Source organism: Corvus brachyrhynchos, unplaced genomic scaffold (genome assembly GCF_000691975.1).
Source record: "Corvus brachyrhynchos isolate BGI_N302 unplaced genomic scaffold, ASM69197v1 scaffold61, whole genome shotgun sequence".
NCBI lineage: Eukaryota > Metazoa > Chordata > Aves > Passeriformes > Corvidae > Corvus > Corvus brachyrhynchos.
In genome coordinates this window covers 8,608,602-8,631,066 of record NW_008236478.1, presented here as the reverse complement: position 1 = coordinate 8,631,066, position 22,465 = coordinate 8,608,602, and the positions used below count along the sequence as shown (strand labels likewise).

The following is a 22,465-nucleotide window of genomic DNA, read 5'->3' as shown; positions in this document are numbered from 1 at the left end:
GTCTGCATTTAATCTGCTAAGGCATATGCAAGTTTGAATTGATTAAAGTGTTCTCATTTCCTGTCCTGAATATGTTGTGTAATAGCCTTCTTTAGCTTTTTAAAATATTTGCTCTGTCTCACTGCAGCACTGGTGGGTGAAGTAATTACCACATCAGATCAGTTGGTAGGATGCCTTGAAATCTGCCAGGTTGGGGTGTGATTAGACCCTGCCAGTGCAGTTTGTAGGTCACAGGCAATAAGTGCAAATTGGTGGAGAAAGAGACATCTTCACCGGCTGTTACCAAAGGGTGCTGCTATGGTAATTTTCATGTTTCAGTTGAAAGACTTACTTTGGAACAAAAATATACTTATGGGTGCTATTTGTTTTGTTGTTTAGAAAACTTTTCCAGATCTCCAGTATCAAGGGATGTTGGTTTTGGGTTCAGTTTGTAAATACTACAAAAGCAAGGGATGACAATCTGTCAGAGGTTTAGAGATCTTTCCACAGTTTTTGGTCAGTTCGGTGTCATCATCGTCTAGATACAGGCCGGCTGGACTGGAACAGATCTCTTGGGTCACAGCTCCATTGTTTCTGCCTCTCACAGGCACTGTCTTATTACCCTGTTTATAAGTGCATTCCGCTGTGTCTTAGTATTTGGGGGTTTTGTCCTCGTTTGGGAAATTTACCAAATGTTGCAGTTCTGAAATGATCTTCTTTAAATTTCCCTTCTTACTCCTATCCTCTTCAGACAGTCAGAAAACTGCTGCAGGGATTAAGCCTAAATACAAGAGCAGAACTGGACTCTGCAGGTTAGACAGAAAGTGTTGCTAGTGTCTCCTGGAGGTATGTTATTCCTTCTTAAAGCTCTGCTTTCTCAGAAACAAGCTGCACAAACATAAGATCAGAAATCAAATATGTGCTTGAATTAGCTAATAAATAATGTTTCCTGGCAGCAGCAGCAGAACGTAATCATATGCATTATACAAAATATCAGACTGTATTTAGTACTAAATAGCGCTTCACACTGGTCTCTTGTAAATCAGAGCTGTCTCGATGTTAGAAGACAAACACAGATTTAAACTGCAGTTTTGGATAATTTGCTCCACCTACTCAAAAGCTGGCTATTTCAGGAGAGAATTTTAGTGAGTTACGAGCCCATCTCATATTTCCAAAAGGCATTTCTTTACCAGTTTCCAGTGTCCATCCCATCACTTTGTCTTCTTTAGGTAATACATAAATCTATCAGAAAGGAGCGTCATCTACAACCTTCAAGGCCCCTTAGTGACAAGCCCCATTGTCAAAGGCAGGCACCTTGCCAGGAAACAGTGACTCCCAGAGAGAGTGTGCAAGGTTAGGGGGAAAGGATACTACTGCCAGAGAAACTGTATTCCAAGTGGATTTGTGTGGAACAACAACAATATCCAGTGACTGGTTAAATTAGCTACAGATGTGTTTTCTAGAACACTGTCCAAGAAGATATACCCTACGTTAAGGCTTGGTTCAGACATAATGATCTTCTGAAGTCAAATCAGATCCAAGCAAAATTGCATGGGTACCAGGGAAGCTTTAAAGGAATTCTGTAATGTGATTCAGACAAGTAGATGAATCAGACTGCTGGGAACTGAACAAGGAGCACGTCGGTGAGAGATGAGGTAAGAGGACTGCACAGCAGCCTGGTGTGAGCAGTTTGCTGTTAGAGTCCGGGCTGTGGCGGATTGACAGGGCTGGTGGAACGGGCGCGTTATGCCGGCCACCTGCCCGGAATGTGCGTGCGGAGCGGGATCTCCCCGTGGCTCCTTCCAGCCTTTCTGAGTGTACGAGAGCTCGGCTCTGCACTTGCCGTCTCCATTGTGTCTCGCTGTCCCTGTGCCGCGCCTCCGACCCAGCAGCACTGCCGATTCCGTGTCCTAGGAGGATAATCACTGTGCTGAGGGCAGTGTGCTTATTGAATGTTTGGAGAATTTTCACATGCTGAAATCAGAGTACAAGGGAAGGCTCTGGGACTTTCCTCATACGGGAGAGTTTTGTCTTGGCATCACAGCACAAGCAGTGCATGGGATTTCGGTCTGAGATGGGTGTTGAAAAGCTCGGCTTCCCTCCCACAGACAAGTTCTGACTCTCATTTTTAAAGTTCAGATAAGGCAGTCAGTGAAGAGAAGTCCTGTTGAATTGCAGATCTGCTTTATGCTTTAAAGTTCTGGGGAAACATAAGCAGCTTAGTTACTGTCGTAGTTGGAACAGGAAGCAAGAAAAGCTTTGGTTGTATTCTCTGACCTATTTCTTTACCGTGTTATTTACTGGAACTAAATTTGATATCATGTATTAATGTTGTCATCTAAAAGGGCCTGGAAGTATTCAGCCTAAATTCTCTTTGTAATCAGCATTAATGGTAAAAGTGGAATTTTCAAAATAGCAGTTGGCAAGTTTCAGAGGAGTTATAAATAAAAAGAAAAAATTTCACAATAGAAATGGCATGTATTGTGTATGAAAATTTTTCTCAGTTGCTCTTTTTCAGAGCTTTATTAAATGTTTTTAACGGTGTTGGTGAAAATGTGAAAATGGATCTGTTTGGGTTTGCTTTGAATTTCCAGATATAGTTCCAAAGAGGAGTCAAGTGCTGTGAATTTATTCACAGAAATATTATTGTATTTTATTTTCCTTGTTACTTCTTAGTAATAATTTGTTTTAATCAAGCAAATTATATTGCTTTGTATCTACTGCTTCCAGTTTCATGTCCTTTGAGGTCTGAATTCTGCTTCAGGAGATTTTGCACTTCTATTCTTAGGAATTTTTGCAGGTCACATGCAAGGCCGTGTGTGTGTGTGCATGCATGCGTGTATGTCTTTGGACAGCATACCAATAATTAGAATAACTCTGCAAAGTCATGGCTTTGCTTCAGGAGAACTTGCAGAAAATGAGACTTGCCTCTGTTTTCAGGTATATTTGCTGATCTTGATCCATGAAAGCCAGACATCCTGACAGTGGCAGAACGTGTTTGTTCTAAAATGTGAGTATTTTGAAAGTGCTCGTACCTGTGGTGATATTTCTTCTCTCTTTTCAGGGTCTTTGTAAACAGAAGTTTAGCCATGGAAAAGATAAAGTGCTTTGGTTTTGATATGGACTATACACTTGCTGGTGAGTATCTTAATTGTTTTGAATACTGACTTAGTTTGGAATATTGCTTCTTGCTGAGCAAAAACCAGCAAAAAGCTGATTGGGCTACTCCAGTTAACAGGTGCTTCATCTATTAGTAAATGTATCTTTCACTATTCGTTGCACTTTTATTTTAGGTATTTCCCTTAAATTTGTTATCTGCAAGCTGTATTTCGTCACAAGCCATGTTACTGTAGTACAGTTTCAAGTGATTGTGGGTGTGAAGAAAACCAAAGCTTAATAAGTCTAATTGCTTCCTTAGATTCCACCGTGTTTTGACAATGCCTCTTGTGCATGCCTGGCTTTGAGTAACAGGGTGATTTCTTTTGTCCTTTGTAGCAGGCTACACCTTTGGCCCGCAGGTTCTCCTGTGTCCTGGGAGGGTCATTTTTGAATAGGTTTTCTTCTTTCCCCTTCCTGGGTTAGCCACATCAGTGACTCATTTCAAGAAGAGGTATGGCACGGGGAGTGCCTTGTGTCAGCTGAATGAATTAATTTGGAAAGCTTTGTCCATTCTTTATGACAGATAAGCTTTGGGAGGTTGCATAAGATCTTTTGGTTTCATAAAATTATTTGCATGACTTATCCATCTTTAGATACTCAACAGGCAAGTTCCCTGAGACTTTTGATGAGAGGAAATAAAACTACAATTTTCCTTATAGTCAGACTTTCATGTTATGTATTTTAAGGAAGGAAAAGATAAAAAGCTCACTTCCACTTTCCTAGGTTATAGTGTCACATGGGCTGTAACTGAAGATGTCATGTACAATCCTGCCTTCTTTCTCATTACCACTTCCACGGCTATGGATAAAAAGTTCCTATCACCAGTAATATTTCAGTTTAGAGTTGTTGTGTATATGAACTGAGAAAATGTGAGGTAGAGTGTCAGGGTCACCTAATAATAGGTTAATGCAGTATGTCAGCTATGGTCATCTGGTTACTGTGTACTGAGAAGGAATGAGAGATGAGTAATGTGGCTGGGGACAGTGTGAAGGTCAGAGCTGGGGTCAGAGGCTAAGTGAAGGGCAGGAAGGTTTCCATAGGTTCATGGTTCAATTGCAAGGAGCAGTTTTGGAGATTGTGGCAGGTAATTGCAGTTTATATTTAGATCAGTTCCTTGTGTTCTTTTATCCACAAGGAAGTCATTACATATAAAAGGTTTAGTTGTTCAACACCTTATTTATACATCTGTTTAAAGTTCTTGCCACTTTTTAAGTCATGAAGTATATCGTTGTTAATCTGTGCTGGATATCACTGCAGGCACGTGCTTTCTGTTTATGTTTCACATCTCTGACAGTCTTGTGGCAGTGCTTTTAAGGAGTGCATGAAAAACACTTGTTCAAGAATAAATGCTTAAAAAAAATTTAAAAAAGAAAAGAAAAAGTTGTGGGTTTCGCTTCAGTAACAGAAAAACAACTTCTGTGCCTTTAGCAAAGGAAGTGGCTGTACTTCCCAAGCACCCAGGTGATCCCAGTGGGGCTGGTGTGGAGCATGAAGTTTGTTGTTAATTTTCATCCTGACAGAAGGAGAACTTCAGCACTGTCCTCACTGTTCATTTTACTCAAATGTTGCTTGTTCCTACAAACACAGAGCAAATGTGTTGTTACCCACAAAATGATGCTTAGTGTGATGGAAGGAAAAAAAAGTGGATGTTTCAAGCATCCTAAAGCAGTACCAGGGACATAAAATCCTGGTGCTTCCCAGGCTGGAAGACCACAGTGCTCCAGTTGAGCAGGCAAAGTCAGTGCATTCAGAGAAGTTGAGTGACAGGGTGTGAGGCAGAAAAAGAAATGGAATGTGGTCTGAGCAGAAAACTGGAAATCTGGACCCCTCTGGGGTAAGCTGCTGTCCAGTGACTTCTTCCATGGTAGAACAGAGATAATAGTTGCAGATCGTTTTACTAGGAGTTGTGAGAATGTAATTAGGTTGGAAAGCCTTTTGCAGATAAAAAGTGTCATGACTGGTAAGTACCATTTCCCCTTTTTCCACTCAAACTGGAAATTAACATATGAAATTACCTGTTTATTTTCTTATGTCTCAGAGTTGTCCTTTCCTCTCCATGTGGGCTTTTATTATCTGACCATTATTTGCTATTTATAGCTTGCATACAAGCAAAAATACTTACTGCAGGGGCTTTAAAGAGTGCAGTGTTAGAATATGATTACAATTATAATAAATTAATTGGAAATGATAATGAAGAAGTGGGACAAGTGAAGTATTACAGTAATATGCTGTAGTTAGTGCATTCATTAGACCCTGTTGCGTTTTCTGACTGGTGTCGTTATCCTTTACCCACTCTTTCACATGGACATGCTACTTATCTTGATTAAAAGAAGAAAAAAAAACAATGTAAAAAGCCAGTTTATGTGTAATTTAACATCTGGAAATGGTATCTGCATACCAGATGGCGCATGCTGAGCAGAAGCCTTTTGGAGACCATTCAAAACACGTAAATAGGCCAAGGAAAAGAACAGAAGCATCTCCAGTGTCATTAGTTCCTTATCTAGTTTTCTGCATTTGTACTTTCAGGCATTGCTAAGCCACTTTTCTGTAAAGTTTTTTAAAATATCCCAAGCACAATCTTCCTATTCAACAACTGAAGGCAGGCAGAGTCATTGACCCTGCCAAAATCTCTGTGTGCCGTTGCCTTCTGTTGTGAACTGTCACATCAGAAATAGACTGATGAAGTCATACATTTGACATCTCAGAAGAATGGTTATTTTGATACACATTGAATTACCTGTCTTGTAAAGAAGTACTCCTGTCTCTTGTCTCTCTTTCTTCTTTCCAAACCAATGACCACTGGTAGCACCAAAAGTCTTCCTCAGGAGGTGGTTCAGTACCAGAGATGTCAGAATCATTTCATGTATTTTGAACTTTAGAAGCTTGAGACAGTTTTATTCTTGTACCTTACGAGTTTAAGGACACAGACTTACTTACAATAACCATCTTTTCTGTCTAGAATAATCTAATTTTGGTAGGGACCTGGCATTTCCATTTTGAAATCTGTAGTAACAGCTACCATGCACAGGCTGCAGTGATCGTGTTCTACTACCAGCATGTCTGAGAATGTCAGCTTGCCAGCTGAGAGCAGTTTTAGTATTATCATGTTACACTGCACATGAAGTACAATTTCATGTGTTATTTTTTAGAGTAGCATTTCTTAGAGTTATTAAATTAAAGAACCACTTAACTCAGAATTTAGAAGAATTCAAGGCTGTCTGATACAGCATTTCCACAGTGGTTTTGTTCACTTTCTAGTCAAAATTAGGTTAAACTTCGAATTTTTGTAAATAACTCCTGTGTTCCCTGATTGTGCTTCTCTCTTTCCTTGCATAGCATTGAGAAATACTGTTAAGGTTAATGGTTGGGTTGGGCAAACAAAGTCTTTTTGTGTTGAAGAGCCTGAAGCTCTTTCTTTTAGCTTTTTCTTCTGAGAAATGATGGACCTTAAATAGCTGAATTTGTAATCACTGTGATTACAGCTAGAATTGATTTTGACTGCTGGGAAAATAAAATGAAAGCAAATTGAAATAACTCTCACAGGTTTTAGATTTCTTGTTTTCCCATAAAGGAAAAGCAAATTGAAATAACTCTCACAGGTTTTAGATTTCTTGATTTTTTGTTGTTGTATTGTCATGGGGTGAATAAGATCTCTTACGTGTATGGAAACTCCCAAATGTCCCTAGGTTAACGTTCTGGATACTTTAGTACTAGAGGCTCTGAAGTCTCTGATATGTGTGAAACTGGCTGGCCCCTTCCTATTTAGTCTGTTTGGGAAGCATGTTTAGTACCTAAAATAATGCTTTTTTAAGCTAGGTGTTATGGGAGGCAAGTGGAAGGAGCAGGAAGAATGCAGGGTTTGACTGTGGTTTGTGTGCTTAGTTAAGTAGTTGCTGTTTAAAGTTTGCAGCGACAAACAAGAGTCACAAAGCAAACAAGAGTCATCAGCTATTTCAGCCCTTGCTGTTAGTGGAGGTTAAGACAAGTTTTTGTGATGTTACACAGCCCTTCATTCCCTACCTCTGACCTTGCTGCCTGCCAGCCTGGGAGCGAGGCCCTGCCGGTTCCCTGCGGTGCCCTTGCTCTTTGGGAAGCCACGGCATTACAGCCGTGGCTGAATTCGCTGTCAGGGCAGAACTGAGAATTACTGAATGATTCCTGTTCAAATTAGAGAGATTGAAGGTCCTTTCGTAGTTATTTGTTGTGTGCTAAATAGTAGTTTCATTTATTATCTCAATGATTCATCACTGCTTATTCATCCAGCTGGAAGATCAACAGTCACTAACACTTCTGGTCTGCCTGCCTTTTTTTCCACCAGTACTGTCAAAACTGCCCGTGCTTTGGTAAAGGAAAATGTTGCATGCAATCCAAAAGATTCACAGCCTTCTCTGTTTTGTGTTTACTGCTAAGTGCAGAAAGTAAGATAAAGGTATGTCAGTGGAGGGTCTTCACTGTGACACTCACCTGAGCCTGAGGAGTCGGTGACATCCATTGGAAATGCAGCAGAGAGAGATTGGTTTCACACGGCATTTTATTTGGCTGCTTCCTACTCACTGTGAGCTACACTTAATTATTAGATCTGGATCCAAATAATGCAGGAGGCCTTGGCATTACTAGCTCTTAAATGGGACAGGCTGCACAATGAGGTGATGTATAGATGTCCCTTGACAGGAGCAGAGCTAAAGCAGTGGGGTTCCCAAACTGGCTGTAATTTCACACTGGGCCTTTGACAGATGGAGAGGGATAGTAAGAATTACAAACTCAATTGTGCTTGAAAAGATTCCTCTGTGACTACTCTTCTCTGAAAGTTACGGCCTTGTTGAAAGTTTTATCTTCTGTCTCTGAAGTAGATAAGAGGTAATATCAGTAGACAGGATGCTTTCATTTGGAATGCTTTTCCTGTGCTTAATTCATTGCTGCTTCTGTGTTCTCCAGAAATTGATAATAAAATTATCATTGGCTGCTGAAAACGGTTTCAATAAAAAAGGAGGGGAAATGAGGCTTGAAAAATACTAGGTTTATTGTGTGCAAATGTGATTAATGCAACATAATCTGATTCGAATATAGCTTGTGTCCTGGAAACATTGCCAATTTAATGCCAAGGATTGGTGCACTGCAAAGATTTTATTGCAAAATTGCTTATGCTTTCAGCTTGTAGCATTTCCCTTCTCATCACATGGGAAAGACAGCTTTAGTCTTTCCCAACTTAATCCAAAGTGCAACATGCATAAACAGGTTTTGCCCCTTCCTCAGGCAGGTGTTTGTGTCAAACCCATCCTTGCAATCTGGAAGAGGAAAATTTTTCCCACCTTCATCTTACTTTTGAAATGCTTTTCTTTACCTGTTGGCTCTGGAAAAGATACACTCAGCCAGAAGGTAGAATTGGATTGTTCCTGCATGTGATCTGGGAGAAAGGTGACCGCAGAATTGAGAACTGGTTCTTCAATCCATCTACTATTTTTACTGTAGCTGAGTCTATCAGGTTTCTGTGTTTCAGTTTGTACAACTGAGAAGTGGGACAAATGAAATTGTATGAAAGAATTTCTGGATTGCACAAATGAAAAACAAATTATAAATGTGGGAGTTTTATACATGAAAGATTGAACTGAATACTTAAAAAAACTACTGAACTTGTAATGTAAACAACTACAACGTATCTGAATGTCAGTTCAGGTGTTGTTATTGTCTGGTCATTAGTGCTTGAACTCCAATGCAAATGTTCTAATGAGGCTCTCCTGCTTAGGGTACAGGTTTGCCTTTAGCTTCATCATGATGGAAGGACTACAGGCTTTGAGGCTTTTTTGGGGAGATACTAAGCAGTTTTGCTTCTTTCCCAGTTTGCTGGATAATGCAGTTCTTTGTGTCGTACAGAAACATTGTTGTGGTTGGATAAAGGAATCAGTAGATGTACAGGAGAAGCCTTCCAACTGTCCTAGCCAGGACTGGGAGATGCCCTGACGGTTGCACATCTGCTGTCTGCCTTTTCACATTTGCACATTGCCAGTTTGACAGGTGCAGATTTTGCAGATTTCAGAGGCTGGTTTAGCCATTGGTGTTTTAAAGCTAAGGGCAGATGGAGAAGCCAAATTGTTCCGAGTATGCTTTGAGCTGGATGTCTTTTCAAATACCAGCGCAGTGGTTATTGTCCCTGCTCCCTTTGTGTTGCTGCTCTTCAGAGCCTGACCATTTAAAGCTGTGTAATGAGCAAACGAGGTCTGGAGCTGTGGGATCTCACATGCTGGTGCTGGGAATGAGGAGTGGAGAAAGCATGTGTTGCTTGCTCTGTCCCAGTAAATCACTGACTGACAAACTGCTAATCTGCTGTCTGTGGAGTCTTGAAGAATCAGAGTAATAAACAGAAGCTGCTGAAAGAACGACTCTTCACAGTGTAAGGAAAGTTTCAAAAGCTGCTATATTCTGTTTTCTTGCTCTTAAAAACATGATGATAACACCAAGCTGGGTCAGCAGGCTGTTAGTATACTGAGGCGAGTTCTCGTCTGGCAGGATGAGGAAAATAGGGAGGCATTTTTCAATCTAATCGACCCCCTTATCTAGTAATCTTAATACCACAACAGAAGTACTATTAAGTTGCAAATACCCTTGTGATGACTCAAACAGCTTACTCTGTAGGAGGAACTAAAGCTGAGAGTACAGAAGGCTTTGACTCTGAGATCACATGTGTGCCATTGCTTTGTGAATACCTTATTTTAGCATGCTACCGAAAACCTTCTCTATGTGGCTTCTTGCCAGCATGGGCACTTGTGCTGTATCTAAGCCCAGGTGCACACTGTTAAACAAATGTATAGCCTTGGAGGCTTACTCTCTTCAGTGAAAATGGAGAAAAATAAGAAGCTGGATCTGTTTGGATGCTGATAAACCTAAAAAATGCCTTAGATATATTGTATTAATGACTACTATGCCTTTGAGTAATTTCCTTCTTACTTCTAGATGCTAGCAAATTATGTTTGAACCTGAAGCCCAAGCAACTATTTCTTCCCTGTTCATAAGTCTTCATTGAAGAACTAAGCTCATATTTTGGCACAGTAGTTTGTTTCCATGGAAATGCAGGGATATTTCCCATATGGGATTTAATTCACAGTGGGCTGTATCTGAGAGAGGTAAATTGTGAAGGCCACTTGTTAAGCACAGAAAACATTTTCTTGTGTCAGGGAAACTGTAAAAATTTCCTGTAAAAGAAAGGTGACTCTGTAGTCATCTTTAAAATACTAATCCAGTGCAAAGGAAAGTTATACCAACTATTAAAATAGACAAGCTGAAGTTTCCTTAAATTGCAGAGTCTGAGTTGCTTCTCTCAACATGCAAAATGTGACCTCAGTGCTGCTGTTCTTACCTCAAGCTATTCATTTTTATTCAGCAGAAGAAATCTTTCCAACACAACAGCTCTGCTCTGCCAGCCTCTGAGGCATATTCAAACAGCCCAAATCTTTGTTACATCGAAGGCAAACAAAGTGCAGCAGCAGAGAGCTAAAAATATCTGGAATTTACCAATCAGAGCACTAATAAGCCTGCTTTGGGAAGAGTTAAAGCTGATGATACTTGACAACACTTTTTTTTAATGCAAGTAGAAACACAGCACTAAAAACAACCTGAAGTGTGGACCCAGCAATTCACAGCCAGGCTGCACATCCAGTGCTGTGTCAGTTCTTGAAGCAACAACAGATCCTGTCTTTACATACCCTGTTAGCATGCAGAGCAGGAGAAACGGAGCTGATACAGTTCCAGGTTAGAGGTTTTAGAGCCGAAAGCTGTGCTGTGCACTTGGGGATGTTTGCAGGAGCATTAGAGGTAAGGAATTTTCCACTGCTCTTAGGCTGCAGTGGGAGCATCACTGTGAGCTTTATGGGCTCTGCTGTGGCTGGGGACTGCAGAGCCCTGGTGCTGCTCTGTAGGGAAGTGCTGGTTTCCTCCCAGAGCCTGTGTTTGGCATCATCACAAAAGGGTGCCGTGGAGCCACTGAAGCTCACATCCAAAAGATTCAACCCTCTGGTGATTAGTGACCCTTGCCTCAGTTACTGTCAAAAACATCCGTGGGCACAAAGGCGCTGTGCAAGATCTGGCTGCTCATGCAGGGCAGAGCAGCTTGTGTGTTAAGCATACAAAAGTATTCCGGGATGCACCTGGAGGTTTCATCAAGGTATTGTTTGCTGATCACTACAAATACATAATTTTTAGTGGAATAGAAAAGGCACATTAAATATTGAAGTGTGCTTAAACACTAAGCCTAGTCTTACTGCACAGGTCACTTCTGTGTTTGAAAAGGTTTCTGTGGGTAAGTGAAAATTATACTCAATATGGCAGCAGTTTTCTGTTCATTTAGACTGAAAAATTAAAAATTCAAAGAAACAAAGCATAATGTTGCTACCCATTTTGTTTAGTATTATGAAAAGTCAGTTTAAATATTGAAGTGTTGCAATTCTGCTTTCCATAATAATGTGCATTTTTATTTATGGTTTAGTGCTTCAAATCAAACCCCAGGAGTCAAGAGGACTGGAGCCTGTTCCTACTTGGTTTTCAATTCATTTTGACTGTAGACAAGCCCTTTATGGTCACAGTTCAGCCGAGTTCATAAACAAATGGCAAGTCAGAAGTTCACCGTGTTCCTAACTGAAAACATATGAGTCGTCCCATGGGTTTCATTTGGGATTTCTTGTGGTTGCAATCAGGCACGTTTACCACTTTGTCAGTTTGTTTACAGGCACTGAGCTCCCAGGTCAGCACAGCCCAAAGGTGCTCGACTCCATTGCCTGTAGGCAGGACACGTGTTCACGTGGGCAGAGACTACCCAAACCACTGCTGGACACAGCAGAGCTTTAAATAGAAGTGTTTTTCCCTTCATATCCAGTGAGGATATTGTGAAGTGAAATGCCTGCAGTGGCCATGGCAGGAGTTGAGGTAACACTTGATGTGTCTTTGGAAAGAGAGATGCAAGGCAAGGGGATCTGGAGGTCTGTGCTCATCCCCAATCCTGGGATTGCTGAGCCAGCTGAGTGTACAGAGGGTCCCACAGTACAGGTGCCTCTGCAGGGTTTCTAGTTCTCATGGGAAAGAAAATCCTCAGCTTTATTTCCAGTGCAAAGTGACAACACCCTGCCAGGCTGTGCAAGCCAAGTGTGAGTCTGGGCTCCCATCAGAGCTGAGCAGTCTGACTCCACTGTCAAAACTGAGGGTAGTTAACACCCAGGTGTGAAACTTAAACATGACATTTCAGATTCCTTCCTGGGTAAGTAATGAATTATTTTAACAGGGAGAGCAGCATAGCTTGAAAAACATTAGCGTTTCCCTTTTGTTATGTTTCAGTGGCAGTGCCTGACAATACCTGCCTGATTAGAAAAGGCCCTGTAACACAGAAGCTGAAGTCATTAGTATGCTGGAGCAGAAATTCTCCTCTTTTCCACTTGTATACGAGAAGTGGTGTTGCTCTGTAACAAGTTTTGCAGATAAGATACCCTGAAAGGAGGGTCAGTGTGTAGAGGTCAGACAGCATTCCTCACTACCTGGTGAGGATCCTGGGGATCCTCAGACCTCTGGCCCTGCAGCTGAGACAGACTTTCCTCACACTATGGCAGCGTGTGAAATGCTTGCCCAACACTTACTAGTACATTTAATTGGTATTGTTATTTCAGTGGAGTTTGGTTTTTAATTAAATCCAGTGTCCCAAACACTTCCAGGACTGGTCACTGGCTGTTTCCCTCTGGATTCTCATCTGGAGTTGCAGGTCAGAAGTGATCAGAAGAGATCAGAAGTGCCAGAGGATGAGTATTTGGAGCTTGTGTGTAATAGCCAGTGGTGTGGTTGTCGTGGAGGGGTGACTGTCACAGACACAGTATAGTGGACACTAAATGCCTGGCTTTGGGGCCATGTGCAGAGGAGATAGTGACAGAATGGAGGGCTCTGGGGATAGATCTATCCTATTTTGGGATGCTAGGATCTCATTTCATAGACATTGTTGAGCCAGGAAACAGATATTTGTACTGTTAACAGGGGATGGGTTTGTAAAAGGGGATCTCAGTCCTCAAGGCTTTAACTAAGCAGTTTTTGTCAGCACAACACTGATAGAAATCTATTCCTAATACATACTTGCATTACTTATTTGTGGTGCAATTCAGAGCAGCACTTTTATCCTGCTCTATAAGTGAGGTTTGTGTAATTTCAAAAATGTATTTGTACAAGCTTAATTATGCATGTTGTGCCTGAGACACATAAATCTGGATACCAGCTCTCCACCTGCCCATGTATGTCCCCAACTGCCTGATTTGCATGCCTGACTCACTGGAGAATAAGCAGCAACTGAAACAACCTATTTTTAGTTATTTTACTTTCATTTCTTCAAGACTTAACACAAAGTAGTTGGGCTGCATTTCCTGTGCTTCAGAGAAAAGGCGAAACCCTGTGCATTACCCGCCCACATTTTGCCTTACCTGTCTTTGTGTGACCTCTGGAGAGCCCAGAGAGCGGGTAACATTTCTGAAGATTGAGTATTTGTTAAAGCTTTTTGCAACCCTTCTGGAGGAGGTCATCACCTCTAATTTAAGAAATACTGATCTTGTCTGGACACCTGAAAGTCAGCAGCACAGACAGTGCTCTCAGCACCTGCGTGGGGAAGGAGTCGAGACAGTGTGTGCCCAAGGGATCAGAGCAGGGATGCATCACCTGCAGGAAGCAGCTGCTCCCGTGAAATGCCCTGCCAATGTGGGTTTGTTTTGGGGGGGCATTGCAAGCACCTTTCCCTGGGCTGCTTCTTGCCTTCCAGCTGGGAGGAGAGGCAGATGAGGAATTGGCAGATGGAAGGGTTGGGAGCTCCTTCAGGAGGTGGTAGGGCGTCACAAGAGAGCAACAGATGGGGAAAACCCGGAGGAAGGCATGAGTGATACTTCAGGTCATCGTTTAGTGGTCCAGGCTCTGCCTCTCTGCCTGGAGGAGCTGCTCTCCCTGCAGGTTTCTATTGTTGCAGCAACCTCCTGAGCTCATTTTTCCCTTCCTAGACGAGGGTTCTGGCGAAGGGGAGCTGCTTCCTGGAAGCTGCCTGGGTGGTATGGGAAATCAGTGTGTTGTCAGTGTTCCCAATTCAGGGCTTTTACCAGCACCAAGTCCATAGTGATTGGAAATACAGTGGCAGGCAGGACTGGCTTGCAGATGTGCAGCTTGAGACAGCAAATACATCTCACAAATGGGAGACAACTGAAGCAGTGCAAAAAGGGGTCGTTATTTTAACTTCAACTCCTGCTTCTTTCCTAAGATCCATGAGTACCTTGTAAGAAGTGTTGGCAAGCCCTGGAACAAACCATCAATGAGATGCTCGCCTGCCTGAATTTGTGTGTGTAGGAGAAACAAGGGAAGATACAGGCAGCCCCTAAAGGGCTTTCTCCTCCCCACAGCTTAAGCAGAGCCATCACATGCACTTCAGCCTTCCCCAGCTATTCATTTTGAAACAAAACAGGCTTTAAACGTTTATTTTCAGAGAAGCCTTCCAGGAGGTCTGCATACTTCTGTGGGTCATTTTTGCAACATCATTCCAACCGGTTCAGCGTTGTATTTAGTGCAAATTGGATCTCAAAGATAATTCTTGATTACTCTGTGCATACCTGTAAGTTGCAAAATAGCTCTGGTGTTCTCCCTGTGTGTGCTTGCCAGTGAGAGCACTGCAGCTCTGTGTGCAGGTTTGGTGCTGGTTTATCCTGCAGTGCTTTGCCTATGAAAGCCCAAGTGAAAGCATGTCCAAGTGTACATTTAAATGCAGACATGCACCACAGACTGACCTGGTGTGCGAGGCTCTCATTGGGAGCACCTTCAAGGTGTAGGGCAAAATTCTCTTCTCAGGTTCCCGGAGTAGCTCCTGACTCAGTCTCCCAAGTTTCCTGTATTGACACTAGCAGGCATTTTATGGTGAGAAAGAAAGTGAGTGTCCTGAAAGGAGTAATTTGTCACTGACTGAGGAATGGACCATAATGGCAAAGCCCCAAAAAGAGCACGAGACCTTTTCTTGAACTCATTGCTCTGCATCCGATAGAAACACGAAGGGTTTGTGTCACTTGGGCAATGTGCTTCTAGCCTCTTCTTCCTAATTATCCCTGAGCTGATGATCTGAGACTGCTTTGTGGATATGAGGACAGAATTTTGCCTACAGGATGCACGATTACCAGCTGTGCCTCTTCTATAAATCAGTTGTAAGTGTATTTGGAATAACTGCCAGGCCAGCTTCTGAGCTTACCAGAGGACAGAGCTCCAGCAGACACAGTCCCACATGGCACAGACCTGTTGCAGTTTTAAAATCAGTCTGATTTTTTTCTTTAACAGGGGAGCCCAGTGTAACTCCGTCAAGCCTGGAGTGACACTCTGAATCTGCATCTGCCTCATGTGAGTTAAAATCCTGGCAGCAGCATTTTGCATAAGCTGGAGCCTCTGTAGAGAGCTTTTTTTTTTTTTCCTTTTCTTTTTTTTTTTTTTCCTTTTCAGGAAGGCTATAAAATTGTATGTGTCTTGGCAGCAAAGGTAAACACAACCACACAAATGCATGAGAATTGCATACCTTACTGCAAAACCCCTGCTCATTCCAGACCAGCTTCCCTCCTAGCACGTCCTGTGTCAGTCAGGGACGCCCGCACTCATCACAGACCTGAAGGCTTGCAGTGTTCACTCCGGGGTACCGCTTTTTACCTTTTAATGGTGTATTGTTAAGCCAAGTGATGGTATTAAGGGGAAGCTGGAATGCTGTCAACTGGCTTCTGTTTTTTTAAAACCTTTCGTTGTTTTCTTTCCACCCTGGTTGCATAATCCATGAACACTGGGTGCTGATTGCCCTGTGCTGCTGAAGCATTTGCCTGTGTTGGAACAGGACTATTAAAATAACAATTCCTCTGGAGCTGGGGACTTGGCTTGGTGGCAGAGACATGGCCGTCAAGCAGTAAGAAAAACAAATCAGATGAAGTTGTAGCATGTACTTTGGTTTTACTGTCATCCCATGTGTGTTGGGCAAGGATGGTGTGAAAATGTGTTTGTGGCTCTGCCTCCTCCCCTGTCACAGAGTTGGGGATGCAGGAAGACTGGGCCCTTCTCAACTGGGTGAAAGAGCTGGGCAAGGGAGACACTGCAGGGCAAATAGCTGAATTCATGACGTTGCCATGGCACACAAATTATCTCCATCAGAGATACCAGGATTCAGCAACCAGGTCTGAGGGAGGGGATATTCCAGCAAAGTTTAAAACATGTTTTCATCATGCAGCTGCAGAAAAAAGTATTGATCTGTCCCTTCTACTCTGTTTCCTCATGGCTGCCTGAAGTAAACAAGACATGGGAGAGAACAACAAGCCCTGAGTACAATAATGAAATTTTTTCATCTAGTAACACCTGTAACTGGGGCATCTTCCCCAGATGTGCTGCCAGAGTTGCAGCAATGTCAGCCTGTCCATACTGGATCTGAGGAGGTGGATGGTTTGTTTGCCCAGAGGAAGCTCCTGTTACTTGAACAGGCTTACAAGAAATGTCAGGGGGTTGTGGCTTGTTTGGTTGATGCAGCCAGTGCTGTGGTGTAGGGTGTTGTCGAGGTGAGCTCAGGGAGCTCTCAGTTTCTTCCCAGCTGTGTGTCTAATTAAAGGAAAGTTTATCTGGAGCAGTAAATATGCTGGTAACTAGAGAACATTTATTGTCCCTTTCACAAGTCCAGTTTCCTGTGTCTCTGTTTAGTTCATGTGTCAAGGAGAACGCTCTCATTTTCCAGATATTGTGGAGTAGTAGAAAGATAGAGATGGGATCTGAGGCATAGATGAGCTAAGAGTTTAGTTTTATTCAAAGAGACATCAAGGAAGCAAAATCTAGGGTTTGAGAGATACGTGGAATAACTGTCCCCCCGAAAGAAACATTTAGATTAATCCTAATTAATCAAATATACTGCCTCAGCAGAGATTTGGGATGATGAAGGCTGAGGTTGATACCTCTTCTTCAGCCTTTTTCCTAATGGTGTTTCAGCTTGTTTCCTTAGAGAGTTGAAAGGAGGTCTGTGGTGCTTTTTCTAAGACAGAGAGGCAAATACAGAAAGAAGTCGAGTTGAGGGCATTTTGTGAGCAGCTGACCCCATGTCCCATGCAGCTGTTCCCTGGTGGAGTGTTAACAAGATACACAGATTGCTCATCAGAAAGCCCTCCAGTTTCCCTGGAAAGGCTCTGCTGGAGCTGTTGATGAACCACTTCTGCTTGTCCAGAGGAGATGCCAGTGTGCTCCTTGAGGTTCCATGTGTCTGGACAGCATCACCGTGGTTGGTGAGTTCAGAAAGAGCAGGGTTTCCTTGGAGAAATGTTTTATTTGGAAGTGATGTTTTATGGATTAAGTTGGTAATGTGGTCAAATCCCTAGGAGGCAAAGAAGGAGGAGTACAGCAGCTTCATGGACAGAGGGGGGGATTGGAGTCTGCTTCACATAACAGGGAGCTTTTTCACATTTTGAGAATATGTGCAGGGGTACTTATAAGCATTTTCCCTGGGAAGTGCCTTTACTGTCGTGCATCAGAGGAATTCCGTGTTCCAGGTGATGCTCTGATGTCACTCTCACAATTTTGTTCATCACCTAACTGCCTATTGCTCCCTCCAACTCTAGCTCACTCCCCAGAATTGCCTTGTCAGTCACTGCTTTCTTCATTACTGTACTTTTTGATTGCTTATTCTTATCTATATCTCAGTCAATCCTTCCTTTCCTAAAGGACAGAAAAGACTACGTGCATTGAATGTTGTATCATGCTGTTGATGTTTGCCATTGGTATAATATTGCTTGAAGATTTTGATAACTGCTTTTTTGATTTTAGTTATCTGTTTAAGACCATTACAGGTTTGCTTTTTACATTCTTAATGTTGTTAGTTTAATGGGGAAAATTAACTCTTGGGATTCTGGTGCTTTTTAGATTCTTAAGAGATATGGGAGCCCTCTGTCATGGGTACTGTGATCTCAGTGTTCTGACAATCTTGTTTCATCTAAAGTCCTTGCCTTTTTTTTTTTTAGGTTTTTTTTGTTTGGTTTTTTTTTTTGCTTTCTCCTCTCAGATTGAACTTCTTTATCCCACAGTGAATATACATGCTGGTGATTACCTGGGCAGCATAGACAATGTGTATTAATATATATTGTGAGGCCCACAGATGTGTTAGATTTTTCTTAGGAAAAGCAGTCTGTCTTCTAATGAGTTTACTGCATAACTTGCACATTTTCAGCTAAATTTGAAATATTCAAGTGTTTGAGGCAGTTGGACCCATTGAACCCATGGTAACCCTCACTGCAGTCAATTTATTGTCTTTATTTATGTTAGGACCAGTTTAAGACAGCAACATTATGGTATCCCACTCTTAAGGGGAAGGGAGCACCCAAGATTTGTAGGTTCTTGTGGTCAAAAGGAATGACAAAAGCCAGAGCGTCCACAAAAGCTTATAAAGTTTTATTAATAAATTACACTTGGCAGGAAAATTGGTATGTTAGTCCCTGACCTTCTACTACAAGCACACAGCAGTGGGGTTTGAGTAAAAGGGTAGGGTAAAAGGGAGGAGAGAAAGAGATGAATTAAAAAGGGGGAGAGAGAGAGAAAGGAAGAAAGTGAGAAAAAGAGATCACCAGTCCTGGCAGCAGCACTGATCCAGCTGATGGGATGTCCTGGGGCACACGCACGCCTGGGCTTTGTGAGGGTATCTTTTTATAGATACGTTTTCCCCACCTTGAAAACAGGGTTCTTGCTTTCTATGGAAATCAGTTGCCATGTGTACTTCATTCTTCCAGACCTTTCTGAAAATGGGTTGGAGGGTCTTGGGTGGTCTTGATCTCCCCCCTACAGTCCATGCTCACTTCTCGACCTCCTTCCTGTGCTCGAGCTGTGCTGTGCTTATCTCCAGGAGCCAGAACAAGGATGTTTGTCCCAGAAAAGTGCTGCCCTTACCTCCACATAGCCCCCTTCTCCAGCCACATCCAGTTCTTTCTCACAACATGTTATTACCAACAATCCCTGGTTGTTAGTACCAACAGTCCTTGGTCAGTTTCATGACTATCCAGCTGTCTCAGTGTTTGAGACATGCACGTTAGCCCCTTATCTTCTGGGCTTCTGCAGACATGCAGCGAGCGTAAACACACTGCCAGAGAAACCCTGTGATTTCCATCTGTCCTGATTGCCTTTTAGAGGGAATTTAATGATCTGATTAAACAGTAACATTTTCAGTACATGGGAAGGTTATTCGCAGGAAGAAGAGAGGCCGCATGATAGGAATGGCTTAGTTGAACAAGTCTGTTTCTTTTGCATGGAGCGAAGGGAAGGTGTGTGTCCCAGGTGAGCAGCTCCTCTGACATGTGAGAGCAGTGAGCTTGCTTTAAAAAGCCACATTTTGATGCACAAGGGTAGTAATGAACAGATTTTTACAGTACCATATGGTGTTATTAACAAACAAATCATGTGTTAACTTGACGGCTCTACCTTCAAGCTGACGTAGTCTGCAGCAAACATTAATTCCCCTGAGATGAAATCTGGAGCAATACTAAGCTTTGGGATTGTATCCAGAGCAGTAACAGTAGCACAGAAGTGATGAATTTCAGCCTTTCCAACCTCCAATACATGTGTTCCCACAATTTATTGGTTTCTTTATCGGCTTTGCAAAAACACAGCAAACCAAAACCCAATTGGAGCAGGTGGAACAGGGAGTGTTCATGCATCTGCCCAACAGGACTGCAGGGAGAGGAGCTGCTGTTTGAAATATGTTTTCCATGATGCAGAGAGCTATGATAAACTGATGGATATTTCATCTGGTGCACTCTGCTGCTGAAATTCAAACTGCAGCTCTGCTTTGCTGCAGCCCTGGGGCAGGAGCTAATTCCACCACGCTCTGGGCTGGGGGATGAGGGAATGGTATGTGGAGGAGGGAGGAGGGAGAACGGGTACATTACTTTTAATTGCCTTCTTGTTTAACCCCGTAGCTGTCTTCAAATTTTCTAACTGAAATCTCATCTTGGTACAGTGTATAAATCCCCTGAATACGAATCTCTTGGATTTGACCTGACCGTAGAAAGATTAGTTTCCATTGGATACCCTCATGAGCTGCTCAATTTTGTGTATGATCCTGCGTTCCCTACCAGGTAAATGACTAACAGATACTGACCCCACCTGCTCGAGGCCTCAAATACTTGTTCTGTGGAGTTCACAGGTGACACGTGAGGCCAGGTTTTCAGTTGTGGATGTGAAGCCTGTGGCTGGCCACAGATCATGGGGAAAGGAGAAGACTAATCCAGTATGTGGGGGGCCTTTGCACACATAAATCCTTGCCAGCAAAGAGGGAGCATCCAAGAAAAGAACCCTGCTGAAAACATGGTCCAGAAATAGCTTTTCAAAGCGAAGACAGCAGAGACACAATTGGATTGGGAATGAAATCAGAATCAGGGGGAGAAGGAGACATTACTCCATTACATTAGTCCAAGAGGCTGCTGGGATGTCTCAGAATTCTTTTCTGTAATGATTTTAATTAGTAATGTCCTGGTGCGTAAGACATCCTGAAAATCAAGCTGACAGTTAACAAGAATAAAAGTGGGACCAATCCAGTTCACCTGTCTAGATGAATCAAATGTCAAAAGCATTTGATTTAGTAACTTTTTGATTTCATAACTTTGTGCTAAGTTAATGGTGCAAAATTACTAAATTCCTACATTTTGTCTTTTGGTAGGAGAGGTAAAAAGGGCACTGTTTGTGTTGAACAAAGCTTTTGATCTAACTCTGCACCTTTAATTTCTTTCCAGTTGTGCCTTTGCTGGATTTTGCTTCTTTGACTCCTTTGGAGTTTCTTTACAAAAGATTGGACCAGAGGGTCTGTTGGTTTGTTCCAGTTTCAGCCTGGCAGCCTCCTTCCTTCCCTCCTCTCGGTGTGTTTTAAACCGAGAGTTGCTGCTGGCTGTGCCCTTGCCTGTAACAAGGCATAGCCCTTCACAAACCCGTGATGAGAGCTCTGTTAAATCCACCAGCTTCATCTCAGGGAGGGGACAGAAGGGATGTCTCTGTGGGAGGGCTGCGTTCTCCAGATGCAAGCTACTAGATAACTGAGTTTTGCCAGAGTCAGAACTGGGAATGTCCCAAGCATTTTGTGCCATGGTTACATGCCCCATCTGGCTTTGTCTGTGACAGAGCCATGAAAAAGAGGAGAGGAATTCCTTTATCACACCTTACTGTTCCCTGCAGCCCGACAGAGGTGTCAGGTGTGTGACCCTGTGGAGGAGGCCCACAGCTCCCCTGGGAGGTGCACAGCTGAGCCTCTCGGGTTAAACGCTCTGGGAGCAGTGGGGAGCAGGTCAGGTGTCTCTCCCACCTGGTGATGCTGGGCTCTGATTGCTCAGCTGCCACCAGCTGAAAGGGAAAGTAGGGACCCCATCTGTATCATAACAGCAGCTCCTTCAGATGCCCCATGCCAAGTGAGCAAAGCTGTTCTAGAGCTGTTCTAGCTGCTGTTAAAATGGTCACCCCTTGATGCACTTGCCTCTTCATATCCTAAATTGCTTTCTTAACAGAGGCCTGGTGTTTGACACCCACTATGGAAATCTGCTGAAAGTTGATGCCTATGGGAACCTCCTAGTGTGTGCACATGGCTTCAATTTCCTCAGAGGGTGAGTGCAGACTCTTGGCTGTTCTTTTTGACTTAATACATTCTATTCTGTCAATGATCCTCAGGGCACCCATTGTATAAGGAGTCTCAGGGCCTCTATGAACAGCAGATGCTGTTTTGATGGTTCTGCAGCTCCAGGATTAAATGGGGATGCAATGAGGGTCTCAGGTACAGCAGCAGCCCAGATGTTTACAAGGGAAAGGGCTGTGCCACCACAGGCACATCTGTAGTGTGCTGGGCGTAGAAGAACGTGTGCTGTGGGGAGGAGTTGATGGGATCATCCAGGGGCTGTTCACCTGCCCTGGCACAGTTTAATGTCAGCAGCTTGTCAGTCAAGACAAAGCCATTGCATGAGGACCTGTGCCCCATGAGGCTGTCAGCTCCACAGCCATTGCTCAGAAAGTCTGAGCTGGCTTGGGGTAGGAACAAGCTTGCTCTATCCCTTTGTGTTTCTGACCTTTGAGAGTGTCAGAACAGAGCATTGCATGCCATCTCCTGCAGCCTTCCCTGGCTGCTTGTGTTTCTTGTCCCAGAGAAGGTGCTTTAGGAAGCAGAGAGGACTGCAGTGCCATGTGCCTGATGTGTCCCAGCAAATCCCACCTCCCACATTCCTGCTGCAGGGGCATATGAATGGAAGGCAAGGCAAGCTCAGGGCCCCCAGGGTGACAAAGTCCTTGCCGGCCTCTAAGTCCTTGCATCAGGGCTACA

The 22,465-nt window shown here is 43.0% G+C and overlaps 1 protein-coding gene across 4 annotated transcripts in view; it reads left to right on the top strand.

Annotated features, from left to right (window-relative positions):
• Nucleotides 1-22,465, top strand: part of NT5C2 (5'-nucleotidase, cytosolic II) — a 53,786-nt gene that overhangs the window by 19,450 nt on the left and 11,871 nt on the right. For 2 of the 4 annotated variants that reach the window (XM_008643858.2, XM_017726171.1), the window contains 3 exons: nucleotides 3,044-3,117; nucleotides 20,129-20,246; nucleotides 21,663-21,758. In XM_008643858.2, the coding sequence (XP_008642080.1) occupies nucleotides 3,044-3,117; nucleotides 20,129-20,246; nucleotides 21,663-21,758 (288 nt within the window). Of the gene's footprint in view, nucleotides 1-1,511; nucleotides 1,635-2,848; nucleotides 2,920-3,043; nucleotides 3,118-20,128; nucleotides 20,247-21,662; nucleotides 21,759-22,465 lie in introns of those variants that run through there. The other 2 variants (XM_017726173.1, XM_017726172.1) reach the window with 2 other exon arrangements.